Source organism: Cyrtonyx montezumae, unplaced genomic scaffold (assembly GCF_038088225.1).
Source record: "Cyrtonyx montezumae isolate F1298 unplaced genomic scaffold, pur_monq_1.0 scaffold_13, whole genome shotgun sequence".
Classification (NCBI taxonomy): Eukaryota; Metazoa; Chordata; class Aves; order Galliformes; family Odontophoridae; genus Cyrtonyx; species Cyrtonyx montezumae.
Genome location: NW_027071859.1, coordinates 1,201,379 through 1,214,019, shown reverse-complemented (window position 1 = coordinate 1,214,019; position 12,641 = coordinate 1,201,379). Strand labels below are relative to the sequence as shown.

General features: G+C 48.3%; 1 protein-coding gene across 2 annotated transcripts in view; it reads right to left on the bottom strand.

The window, feature by feature from the left end:
- RCAN2 (regulator of calcineurin 2) overlaps positions 1-12,641 on the bottom strand; it is a 50,915-nt gene that overhangs the window by 18,771 nt on the left and 19,503 nt on the right. Inside the window, exon 1 of one of the 2 annotated variants that reach the window (XM_065731098.1) lies at positions 3,433-3,520. The exons of the other annotated variant lie outside the window; for it this stretch is intronic. Within the exon in view, the coding sequence (XP_065587170.1) occupies positions 3,433-3,519 (87 nt within the window). The 5' untranslated portion in view covers position 3,520. Of the gene's footprint in view, positions 1-3,432; positions 3,521-12,641 lie in introns of those variants that run through there. 2 annotated transcript variants of the gene reach the window in all.

Genomic DNA, 12,641 nt, shown 5'->3' with positions numbered 1-12,641 from the left:
AGTATCTTGACTACAATACTATTAGGCATTATTCATTCTGTTAACCATATACCTAAACATGACGCGTATAGGATTTTTATAAAAATAACCATAAGGTACTATAAGGTATTATAACCTAAAAATAACTATCAGGTACAGAAAACACCAACAGAAGATGTTATAAAACAGGTCTTCTAGCTGACAGGACTCTTTTGATAATCACGCTTTTGTTTGCTTTCCTCCTTATCTCGAGTTCTTTGAGTCTTATCACTGTGTCACAATCTCTTCCCATAAATCAAGGTTATGTAGCTAAGGAGAAAAAAAAGATGCATGCTGCACCTCCCCAGACAAGTCCTGGTTGCTGCTGGTGGGCAGCAGCACTCTTTACTGCTTTCTTCACTTGACTCTAACCTCAGAGCACTCCAACTGTAAACCTCAGAACATCTCTGTGACTGAGTCACTTGTACGAAGGGAGGACTGAAGTAGGGCTGGAAAACCTCAAGAGCCGAGGATCCTTTGGCACTAGACAGGCATCCAGCCAGGATCTCAACTTTCCACAGCCAACTGCAAGGCACGGACTGGTCTCCAAGCCACACGTCCCAGACAGTCGCTGTCTGCAGCATGCTCACGGCAGCGTTGGCACTAAACAAGTTCACTGACAGATCCTGCACCAACCCAGGTGGCACAGGTAGGCGTCCATGCAGGTCCTGGACATCTCCAGAGGAGGAGGCTCCACCACCTCTCTGTGCAGCTCCAGTGCTCCATCACATGAAGAATTAATAATACAAGGAAGTCTTGCTTACAGTAAGAAGTACGAGCTTAAGTTCTTTGCCAGTGCGTCAGTACTGCCTAGAATTTCTCTACTGGAAATAAGTTATTCATTAACAAATTACTTGTGTCACAAACATGAGATAAAGTCACCATCGAGACGTGCTGAAGAAGAACAATAATTATCCAGGAGAACTGCAGAGCAGAATTGCACTTTGAGATTTCAGTGATCGTCTTTTCAAGTTTGCTAGTTCCTGACGTACAGGCACAGCATGGTTAGCAGCAACTTGATCAGCATGACCTCAGTGTTGGGCTAGAAAAGGCAACTCAAAGCAAAAGCTGCTAGAGAGGCCTGCTGCACGGGTTCATGGACGACGAGCTGTGGGTGTAAGCACAATGGCCAGCTGCCAGTTGCAGGGTACCCATACATGCCTCTTGTTTGCTGAAAGGATGAGCCACTAGATATGCTGAAACCAAAAAGCTTTGCCTTCGGCACTAAATAATCATTCTCCCGTTTCATTGGCCAAATGGATGAAGAGCCTTTCTGAGTCTGGCTGCCAGATGCTAAGGGCATTGAGCCTGCAGAATTAAGGTCATTTCCATGGGTGGAAGAGCAGCAAGAAGCAGAGCAGCCTGCTCCACGTCAAGCCCCGCACTGCAGTCCTGTACCTCTGGGCCACTGCTCCAGAAAGCGGCTCCGTTACCACCTGCTCTATAGAGCAAGCACAAGCTAAGCACTTCAGTGATTTCTGGGGCAGCTCCTGGCCACATCAGCAGCACGTACCTTCAGTTTTCAGTCCCCCAGTAGCATGCAGGGACTCCTGTGCTTGCTCCTGCTCTTTTCCTGCAACTCCTGCACCCGTCTCTTCTCAGAAATGGCCTTCCTAGGGTCACGGTTCAGTGGGCATGGTGCAGAAGGGTCGACAGGTGGACTAGAGGATCTTAGAGGCCTTTTCCAACCTTAACGATTCTATGCGTCTTCCTTCCCAACCTTAAATCTTTATCGAAATCAACATAAGCACTGTGTGATCGCTGCCAACCCGAAAAACTGAACGGAGCCCTTTTTACAAACAAAAACACCGCTGTCTTTTTACACTGAACTTGTTGTAGTAGCTCTCCCCACCTTTAAAACATCAGCAGAGCTCATGCTGCAGCAAAGAGGATGCCCACAGCACAGCTGCAGGGCAGCCAGAGGTCGGCCTGAACGCTGGGCCCTGGCTGTGGCAGCACTGCTGGCCGTCCTGAACAGCGTGCTGGCTGGTAGGTGCAAACTGCTCTGCACGGAGCTGCAGGTCAGCAAGGACAGGCTGCTCTCAGCATCTCAGCCACACCACTTCGAAGTCGACTTGCTGTTTCTAAGCTGCACTGCAGACTGCAGTGCAGTCTCCAGTGTAAATACGTCTTTGCACTCACTGTGAACTCGGACATCAGGAATAAGAGAGCTTCAACCAAAGCAAACCAGGCACAGAAAGTCCATCAGCCCAGTGCATTTCTACATCTCTACATGTCAGTCTTTGATGTAAAATAAGGCAGTAAGAGAACAGGTCTTACTGCTCAGAACAGCCCAGGAAACGTGCCCCAGTGCACCGTCCACCTGAGCCACTCAGGATTATTCTCCATCAGTCTTGTCACTGAATCCAATATGAAATTGTGAAGAAAATGCTGCTTACATTAACGGGAATCTCCTGCCAGGACCTAAAGGCACCTGTGAAGTACGTGTGGTACCACCTGGTCACAAACCAACGGGAACAAAAAGCACAACCTCTTGCACAGGAGCATGTTTTTTCCAGATATTTCCACCGACTCCCACGTATGACTCAGAGTTAAACAGGAGAGGGGCTCAGAATTTGAGCTCAGATTTGTACAGCCCTTTCCCTCCACTTTGGTATTTTAATTTTGGGAAGGCAGCAATCAGATTAGGAACCAAATGCCTCTGAACGTGCCCTTTCAATGAACTGCTGCATATCACTGCGTGATGCCTACGAGCTCTTTCAGATGAGCTGTGAAAAGCATACTTAAAATTCCTCTTTCAAACTTAATTTGCAGCGATTTTCCTGCGGTAATGTAATAAATGAGAAAGGTAATTGATTTCAACAGTAAGCAATTACATACGCTGATTTTTCTACAGCAGATGTCTAATTAAGAGACGATGAGCCCGGCACACTGAGCCCCTCAGCACTGAGCCACGGCTTGAGGCCGCAGGCAAGGTGCACTGCTGTTGGTATTCTGCTGTGCTGCAGATGCACCAAGACACTTGCCACAAACTTTTAACCCTTCACGAAGAGCCTGCTCTCGCATGCTGCTCCGATGGGGAAAGGCACACGAAGATCAGTGACGCTGATAAATAACAGTCACGGCTCTGCTGATCTGGAGAGTGACACCGGCCTAAAGATAGCTCCACAAAGTGAACAGTGAACCATCAGCTCCGGAGAGGAGGCATGCACGCACACAGACGTGCGTTACATAACCCGCATCGTCGGAGAGCAAGCAGCAGGCTCTTCCCTGGGCTCAGCGAAGCACAGCACGAAGCAGGCACATTCCCTCATCTCTCTCCCCCAGTTAACAGAGCATTTAAGTGCGTGCCTTCTGCTGCTGCAGAATCTGCTCTGCCTCCCTTCCCCGACCTCCCGCCGCTCCCCGAAGGTTCACAGGAATCCCCGTAACAAAAGAACCAGAGGCGCGTACCTTAACCTCCTGGCTGGCAAAAATCTCCACATCGACCCCACAGGCAACCAGAGTAGAGACATCACAGTCCATGCTACGGGCTGGCATGCCCCCCTTCAGCACGCAGCGCTGGGAGCGCGGAGCTCCGAGGCACCGCTGCCCTGCACAGCCCAGCTGTGTCCGCGGGCGCTCGGCGGCTCCTTGCCCCTCCTCGCCCAGGCGGCGGTGGGCAGGCACGGCACGGACGCGCTAGCCCATCTCACGGCAGTGACATCACCGCCACCACTGACATAAGCTACACCGATTTTTTTTTTTTTTTTTTTTTCCCAACCCTTTTATCTCTCGGCGGCACAGCGGATCAAATTCAACGCGATTATGCGCTCAATCTGAACTCGGACTAAATCAATTCAAGCAGCGTTCGCCGGCACCTGAGTCATAGCCGTTGTTTCAGCCGAGCGCTCGTGTTGGCAAAAAAAAGGATCGCCTGACACCGAGAGCTCCGCTCCGAGTGTAAATGAACCCGGCGACTCATGCTAGCAGCCCTACGGGGCCATTCATCACTTCACTGTACCTTAACAGCAGAGCACTAGGAGGAAAAGCAAGGACGAAGCAGCGCGCTGCTGTACTAGCTGCCGTCTTTGCCGGCAGGCAAGCTGCAGAGCCCCGCACACGGGATCAGAGAGCACTCAGCCCCGGCAGCAGAGCGAGCAGCATCCTGCACTGCATCCCGTTCCTCACACACAGTCACACTGCGACTCACCTGCACAGAGACCACAGGCACACCTGTGCAGCATCCAGCTGGCAGGAAGCACAGCGGGCAAAAGGGGCTTTAGGCCCTGAGGTTGCTCGGGGCCGTGTTGTCGGGTGGGCTGCGTGCATCAGTGGGAGATGTATCGTGAAACAGAAGTCCTGAGTTTGTCGGTATTTTGGCGCCCATCTTTATCCCAAAGTTGTAGTATTACTTCTTATTTTTCGTTCCCTTGACCTCCGTGTTTCTTTCAAATGTTGCAGCCCCACAGATGACCCTTAGGGCAGAGTCAGGTCAGCAGGCAGAGCCACCGAACCAGCTCAGGCCTCCCAGGCTGCAGAAGGCAAACACTCGTGCTTATCTCATCAGTGACACAAACCTAGGAGCACACAGCTCTGTGCCTCGCTGACAGGTGCTGCAGCTTGTACCACGCTCTGGGAGGATGCATGCTGTGTGCTGTGGACATTTAAACCCTGCTGTGCACAACGGTGCCTTCGCAGGAGCGCAGGCACACGGAGCTGCAGCCTGCCATCTGCTTGATGAAATTCAGAACCGAGACAGCTGCACCACGGTGAGGGCTCGGATGTGAAGAGAAGCTCAGCTCAGGCTCGTGCTGCCCAGCTCCCCGTCCAGTTCTTCGGGCAGTACCAGAAGGTTGGGAGGCACAGGGATCTTCACATCTGCTAATGAGAGAACCCCTGCAGAGAAGTCAGCTCCTCACCCCATGAGCTGGCAGGGAGTTCAGATGCTGATACAGCAAAGCTGATATCTAATATCAGAACTTCTGTTCCAAATTCTGTTCAATTCTTTGCCCATTTCCTCCAAAGCTGCATTTATAGTAACCCAACCAGCAGCAGCAGTCACAAAGGAAGACGTAAAACCAGAACAGAAACATATCCCAGCACTAGAGATTTTCTGCCCCAAGGACACAGAGCTAGGGCACAGCTCATCGCAGCCCCTTCGTGCTCCACCACTTTTTTGCACAAACCACAGTAGAATATTTTTAGGGAAGAATGTGAAGTCACCATTTCTGTGCATGTTTAGAGGAACCTTTATTCATCTATTTGAATATCACATCTATGTGGAATCCCAGAAAACAGCATACAGACACCGGAGCGGAGTCCCAAGTAGGCAGCAATGGAAAAATCACATCATCAGGAAAGTGAAAAGTTACTGAGTGGCTCTCAGGGAGCTGCAGGGAAGATGAGTCATGTGTATGTGAGCAGAGCATCCAGCAGCACGGACCGGAGGGAGGGGAGAAAGTAACCACCTCCAAAAAGGAAAAGATACCAGGAATCACACAGAGCTGATCTCCAAGCACTGGGAAAGCATCCGCAGCGTGACGGGGACAGCTGGCCCCAGCTGCTCCCAGCAGTGACAGCACCCAGACCTCACAGCTCACAGCTATGTGGGACAGCACCATCACATTTTCCTTTTCTTCCCCACTTCTACACACGTCACTGTATGGGAACTGTTGAATCACAGCATGAACCACTGACTGAGGGGAGCACTGAGTCAGCCATGGGAGCACAGGTGGAGGCAGTGCACTGTGTGAGCAGAAGGGGTGGAGAATGAGTGCACCTCTCCCAGACCCCATTGAAGGGCTGACCACCACTGGGGAGGGGTCTCTTGTTGGAGACTGCTCCTTTGGAGTTTCCTGCTGTGAGCCCAGGGCGTGGGTGAGCACTTTCCTTTATTTTCACTGTCTCTTCCCATCACGATGATCTTTCTTACCATACCATCTGTAAAATATCCCAACTACAATACTATTTGGCATCACTCCTTCTGTTACCCACACAGTCACCCACCCATTTCAGCAGTGCTTCTCCTTGATTATGAACACAGGTACACGGTGTGCACAGTGCCCTGTTCCTCTGTGTGATTATTCCTGTGCTTCTACTATTCATCCCTGTTCAAAACAGAACGATTGCAATTTTTCCTCTCTATCCTAGTAAAGAAACCTTGCTGAGATGGCCATTACTTTCAGTTACTGGCCACTCCAGCTCGCTGGGTACGGCAGTGAGCACTTACAGGAGCTCCCCAGTTGGTTCCCACCTCAAAAACAGAGACCTCTGCAGAGCACCTCAGTACTTCAACTGCCATCTTCCAACATACATTCTGCATCGCTACACGTTTCTGATTTTACATCAGGACATAATCCCTACCTGAGATTTTTAGGCATGCAAACTCTGCATGATCTCATCTAATGTTAATAAATGTTAATTTACTTCCAAAATTATCAGGTTGATATTAACCATTTCCCCCCAGGCTTGTTTTTGAAAGGTTCTTCCAGTGAGTTAAAAGAAATCCTTACCTCTGGTACAGTGTTGCTCCGTTCAGTTCAGCAATCTCCCACAGAAAAGTCAAGTCCTATTTCATGCATAATGCAAAGTGATATTTAATAACCTGACACTGATGCAGGCACACTCTCAGGGCCAACTTCTCATCTGTGCTTTGTGCAGTGTGTGGGACAACGCAGGCCTTCCCCACAACCTTCATTCCACTGTGTGTGGCTTTGGTTTTTCTCCAGTGTCACCACAGTTTTAACCACATCCCCACTTGATACATACAAACACTGCCCCAAATTCAGACTTTTCAGCTCAGCTGCCAGGTCATTACAACAACCTGCACAACATCTTGACCCCCTTTTGCAAGCAAACCATTATGGATCTAGCCTTAGGGAAAGGAAATTCACTGTATGCAGACCTCACTGGGACAGCAGCCACACTGCAACAAAAGTACCAGCCAAATTCAGAAGCCAACGTGGCACACTTTGCCCACTGAATAAAGGCCGTGCCCAGGATTACCACAAACAGTAGGAGTGTTTCTGCTGCAGCTCTGCTCACAGGTGCCAGCCATGCTGCCTGCAGTGCTGCACAAACCCAGCACAATAAAATGAAGCCCTACAACCGTGACCCACTGATGCCTGAATGGGATCCATAAATAGACTCGCGTTATGTCTGACTCAGATGTTTTTAACAGTGCACAACTCTGTCTCGTTGGAAAGTTGGAATTATTTGAACCAGGCTCTCTCATCTGTGTCCATAGGGTAGGATTCTACTTGTAAAAGTAGGTTTCTATTTATTCAACAACAAAAAAAAAGAAAGTGACAGCAGAAAGACATCAGCAACATAAAATAAACTATTTGGGGCAAAAAAAAAACCCCACCAACAACCCAAATTCAAACTACTCCAGACTCGGTCTGCAGCTGAAGATAAAGCCCGGGCAGACACAAAATTCCAGGAATTTTTTAGCATGCCCAAAGAGGTCTTTCACAGAACCAAAAGCAGAGCACTGAAGATGCAATGGGCTCAAGTTAAGCTCTAGAAGACAACAAAACAAGTGCATTTTTCTTAATTCCTTGTTACCCTCATGGCACTGAGTGTTGGCTTGTGCTAAAGTAGGTCACCCTCCAAAAGGATGGAAGGAGCAGATAAACCCAGCCAGAGGAATGCACTGGGAACACACCGGGCCATGGGAACCCAGGCCAAGAACCAGGACCTCAGCACCTCAGCTGTGCTACAGCTTAAGCTCCGTGTGTAGATGCAGGTGACAGGCTGGGACTTCATGAAGAGCCACTGAGATGTGACAGTACCCAGCGCTAGGACAGCCGTGCTGGATGAGTTTGCTGTCACCTGGAAATAACATTCCCATTCTTCTGAACAGGATGGCCATCAAATGTTACCAGTTCTGCCTCTTGCTAAAATGCTCTGAGGATTTTAACACTTGATGTATGGCTATTTTAACAGGTTAAAGGCCCCAGCATGGCACTCACAGCTGTTCATGAATTTCTCTAAGAACAGTCAGTAGCTGCAACAAGCAGGTAGTAAGGCTGAGGCAGCGACCTGCACAGCGCATCTCTGTCCCACGAGTCACCAAAACTTCACTAATTTCCAGATGCAATAGTTGTTACAAGAACACAACAACAACAACAACGATAGGAAATAGAGCACCTTTGAATATCTCAAAGACCCTAGATGAATCGGAAGAAGTGTTCTGAGGGGAAGGAATACTGAGGTGGTACTTACAATAAGTAGAATCATTGAGGTTGGAAGATGGCAAAGTCCAAGTCCCAAGTCCAATACCAACCCAGTACCACCAAATCCCCCACTAAGCCATGTCCCATGTCTACACGTCTCCTAAATGCCTCCAGAGATGGGGACTGCACTCCATCCCTGGGCAGCCTGTTCCAGAGCAAAACCCACTCCACGAATCGGTTCTTCCTGACAGCCAATCTAAACCATCCGTGGCACAACTTGAGGTCTCTTCCTCATGTCCTAGCACTTGTCACGTGAGAAAAACTATCTGACAAATCCTCACTGCCACGTCCCTTCATGTGCCTGTAGAGCAGTGAGGTCTCTCCTTGGCCTCTTCTTTTCCAGCCTAAGCAACCCCAGTTCCCACCTACACCTCGTTTGCCAGCCTCGCTGCCCTGAATGTGTTTCAGAACATCTTTCAGATGAGCTGTGTCTACGCTGCCCTTGATTCTTTGAGGGGAAAACCTTTCTGTAAGCAATGTTTTGATGTTATGTAGGTAATCACTTTCTGTCCCTCATGGTTACAGATCTCAGAATCCAAGAGTCAGATAATAATACAAATCAAACATTAGGGGATAGTTCTCCTCCTTTAGTAAATACTGAGCAACTTCACGTGCCACATACGATAGCGTCAGATTGCTTCCATGATTTAAAGGACTGTCATTTAGCCAAGACGGTTCTGCTGTCTTGTTCAGGAGCACACACGTTTTAAGCGTGAGTCAGAACTGTACCACTACTTTTGATGCTGCTGAACCATTCGTAATTCACAGCTTGCAAATATAAGGGTGGGGGGAGGAAATCGGTGCACGTGGCCACATTCAGAAGGCAGATGAGCCTCCCTGTGCCTGCTCCATGCAGGATGGGAGTTGCAGTGCACACAGCAGCACAGGAGCGAGGCAGATGCATTCAGCTGCAGTGCTACACAGCAGCAAGGCTCTGGAAGAGATGGGTTCATCTCCTGACCAAACCACCTAAGTGACCTTGAACAGAAGGTGCAGGAACACATGCTCAGAAGATCTCAGACTCCTCGTGTTTTATGCAGACTTTATGTGAACGTAGGGAAGGACAGGTACTCTCCATTAGCAGACATTTAATGGATGATGCTGGTTGGAATGGGCCTGTAATGCTCCTGCCAAAAAATGTAATTTACTGTTACCTATAAACTCTGTTAAAGGTTTCAAAATGCATTTTAAAATCCCTTCCACTTACCCTCACTTGTCTCAGACTAGCAAGGGTATTTAACACGGCTGTATGTTTTCCTTGTCATCTGGGATGCTTCATCACAGCAAAATGCCCTTGAGAGAGGAGCCTGGAATACCAATGCTCGCAGCTGCGAGACACCAACCTTATCTCCCAGCAGCAGCACTGCACAGGACAAGCAGGTGAGAGATTTAATGGCTGTGCTGAGAGAAAGCAGCTCTTGCTGCCAAGCCAGAAGCAGCAGTCCACTTCAAAGGGAAAAAAAGAGTGTCACACGACATGCAGTCAGACACCAAGTAATGAAGCAATGAATAATGGATTTCTGAAGCAATTGCTATTTTCTCTTGATATTGCAGATTGGAAGTGGGTTCAGGTGCCACAACACTTCCTTAAATCAGACTTTCCTGTAAAATCCCTTCATGCAACTGCAGCCAAAGAAACCCACAGTGTGAGCACTCAACATTTACTACGTAACAATATTTGTTCCCTTCCTCATTTAACACAGAATACAGATTTAAGCCCCTTGAGATTCTTCGATTTGCATCCACGTGACAGACAGAGATGAGATGATATGGGACCCACACTGAGGTGTAACACTTCCCCAGTGTCTCTGGAATGAAATCTAAAACCCCAGCTAAGGAAGGGGACTGTTTTCCCCTTAACACCATACAGGTGTTTTTGTCTTGAACAAAAAGTGGTTCTGTATCTTTTGGACAAAGCAACTGGAAGAGCTGTATATTCCCAGTCCAGATTGTGTTCTTTCAGCATCTAAAAATGTTACTGCCGTGTCTGGTTGCTACGTACAAAGCATTTCACATACACCAAAGAACACAGCCACGCTTTTGAAGGGGCGGGTGTCAGATACACAGATGTGGCACAGTCAGATCTGCAGAAGCACACAGCTGCTGCACGGAGGCACAGCCACGAGGCAGAGCCCGGGCTCACCCGGTGGACAGCTACTGAAGTTCACGCGGCTTTGATGCCTTGAAGACGCTGGGCTCAGTACAAAGATGTGCACACAGGACATGCAAAGAGCACCTCACGAACCACGCAGAGCCGGCCCAGTGCTGGTGGGAAGGGGCAGGGCACACGCTCAGCCCTCACCATCCCATCCCAGTGCAGCATCACCAGTGAGGGGTAAGAGACGTTCACACACAGAGCTTTCTGTTCTGACATCCTGGAGCAAAGCAGCAAGCTGAGACTGCAAAGATACGAAGGAGAGATGAATGACTGACAGCAACAGTATCTGTACTGAGCTCCAGTAGTATGGGAGACTAATTACAGGACTGTAAAGTATCGCTCAGGCTACTGAGTACCTCTTGGCATTTTGAAAGCACGCAGATAAAAGCCTTTCTGGAAGGCAGGCACGAAAATATCACATGCAAAACAATGCCACAGAGGCCTCAAGGCCTCGCTGGCTTGGAGATTATTTTATTTGTTGTAAATGTCATTTTAAGATCTGGAAAAATGATTTCTTTATAATGCCTCGCTAACCCAGCCCCTCAGCCCTGAGTCTGACATTCCCTCTGAAGCCTCTGCACCATAACTGCTGTATTTCCATTTACTAAATAAATTCTTCAGTTTATCGAGATGAAGAGGAGTAATTACTTTCACTGCTTTATTTATCATAGTACAAATTTCTGGAAGTAGAACATTCATGAAAGCTTAAAAAATTCTTTACAGCTCCTTCTTAAAACAGAGACAGGATTGTGGGTTAAGCACTGTTGTGGCTCTACTTCCAGAGCAACTGAAGCAACAAGGGAGTAAGAGTCTGAACACGAGAATGGAGATATCTCTCCTGAACAGCGAAAATCAGCATCCTCAGAGATACTGTCCTCCTTAAGCCAGCTGCACGCTGGAATCAGCATAAACTAACATGAATAGAGACATTTTGATGGGAATGCAAACTGAAAACGAGTTTAGACTGAGACAAGCAATACCCATAGAAGCGACGGGCAGTTCAGTTGAACAGAACCTCCTTTTCAGGTCTGCTCCCTCTGAAGTTGAAATGTTGATTCATTTGTTTGATGGGAAACTACACCAACTGGAAACTTAGAATTGAACTGCAGGGGACAGTCACACCTTGAAGATGTACAGCCCTCCACACCTGCTGAGAGCCAGCATCACACTGCAGTGCAGTCAGGGTCCAGGCGAGGTGGTGGCAGGAATGGATCTATGACACACTTCACCTTTCAAAGTGACAGAGAACAGAAACAGAGCAGCAAGCTCCACTCTTTCCATGGTCTCACACTTTGCCACCTGGGGCTCTGTAGGACTCACTGCAGGCAGTGAGCCACTGGGAAATGATGGACGTGGGGAAAAAACATTAGAAAGAATAGAGACTCCTCCTGGCACTCACAGAGTTTTCTAATTACTTCATCACGTTTCTTACATTAGTTCTGAGATCTCATGGTTTGAGTGTTTTCTTTAATAACAAACTTGTAGGTGAGAACAGGTATAAAGAGGTGGGGGAACAACTGTTAACAGTGATAGGACAAGGGGGAATAGCTTTAAACTAAGATAGAAGGCTGAGGTTGGATGTCAGGAGAAGTGTTTCACTCAGAGAGCAGTGATGCACTGGAACAGGTTGCACAGAGAGGCTGTGGATGCCCCATCCCTGGAGGCACTCAAGGCAACGCTGGCTGTGGCTCTGGGCAGCCTGCTCTGGTGGCTGGAACAGGATGATCTTCGAGGTCCTTCTCAGCCCAGGCCATTCTGTGATTCTGTGATTCTATGAACAAGCTTGAACAGCTTCAAAAGGTTCTGGCAACTGATACTGAAAGAAGAGGTCATTGCAAAACATACACCTGAACTTTAAACTTTTGCTGCCTTTAAAAAAAAACAGTCTCTTTCTGAAGAGTCCTTAATAGATGTTGTCTGCCCTGTTTTATTTCAGGTATCTAAGTGGCAGATCACATGCAAGAGATGATCTGATACAGTACTAGACACCAAGTGGTTAGTTAATACAGAACAGATGGGATGAGTATAGAAAGCACCAGCAGCAGTTGAGGCACTGCAGGTAGTACTGAGAGGGTCCCAGGTTGGAGGGAGTCTATTAATAGCAACTCCACTGAATTGGATTATCAGGAGGGATTTTATGTGGAATGCTAATGGAAACCCACACACAACCTATGACAGCCCACGCAGCAGAAATGGCTTAATGATGGAAGAGTCTTCAAAGCACTGAAGATCAGGACTACAAGCTCACTGCTGACTGGCAGCACTGGGAGGGTAATGGAACCTGC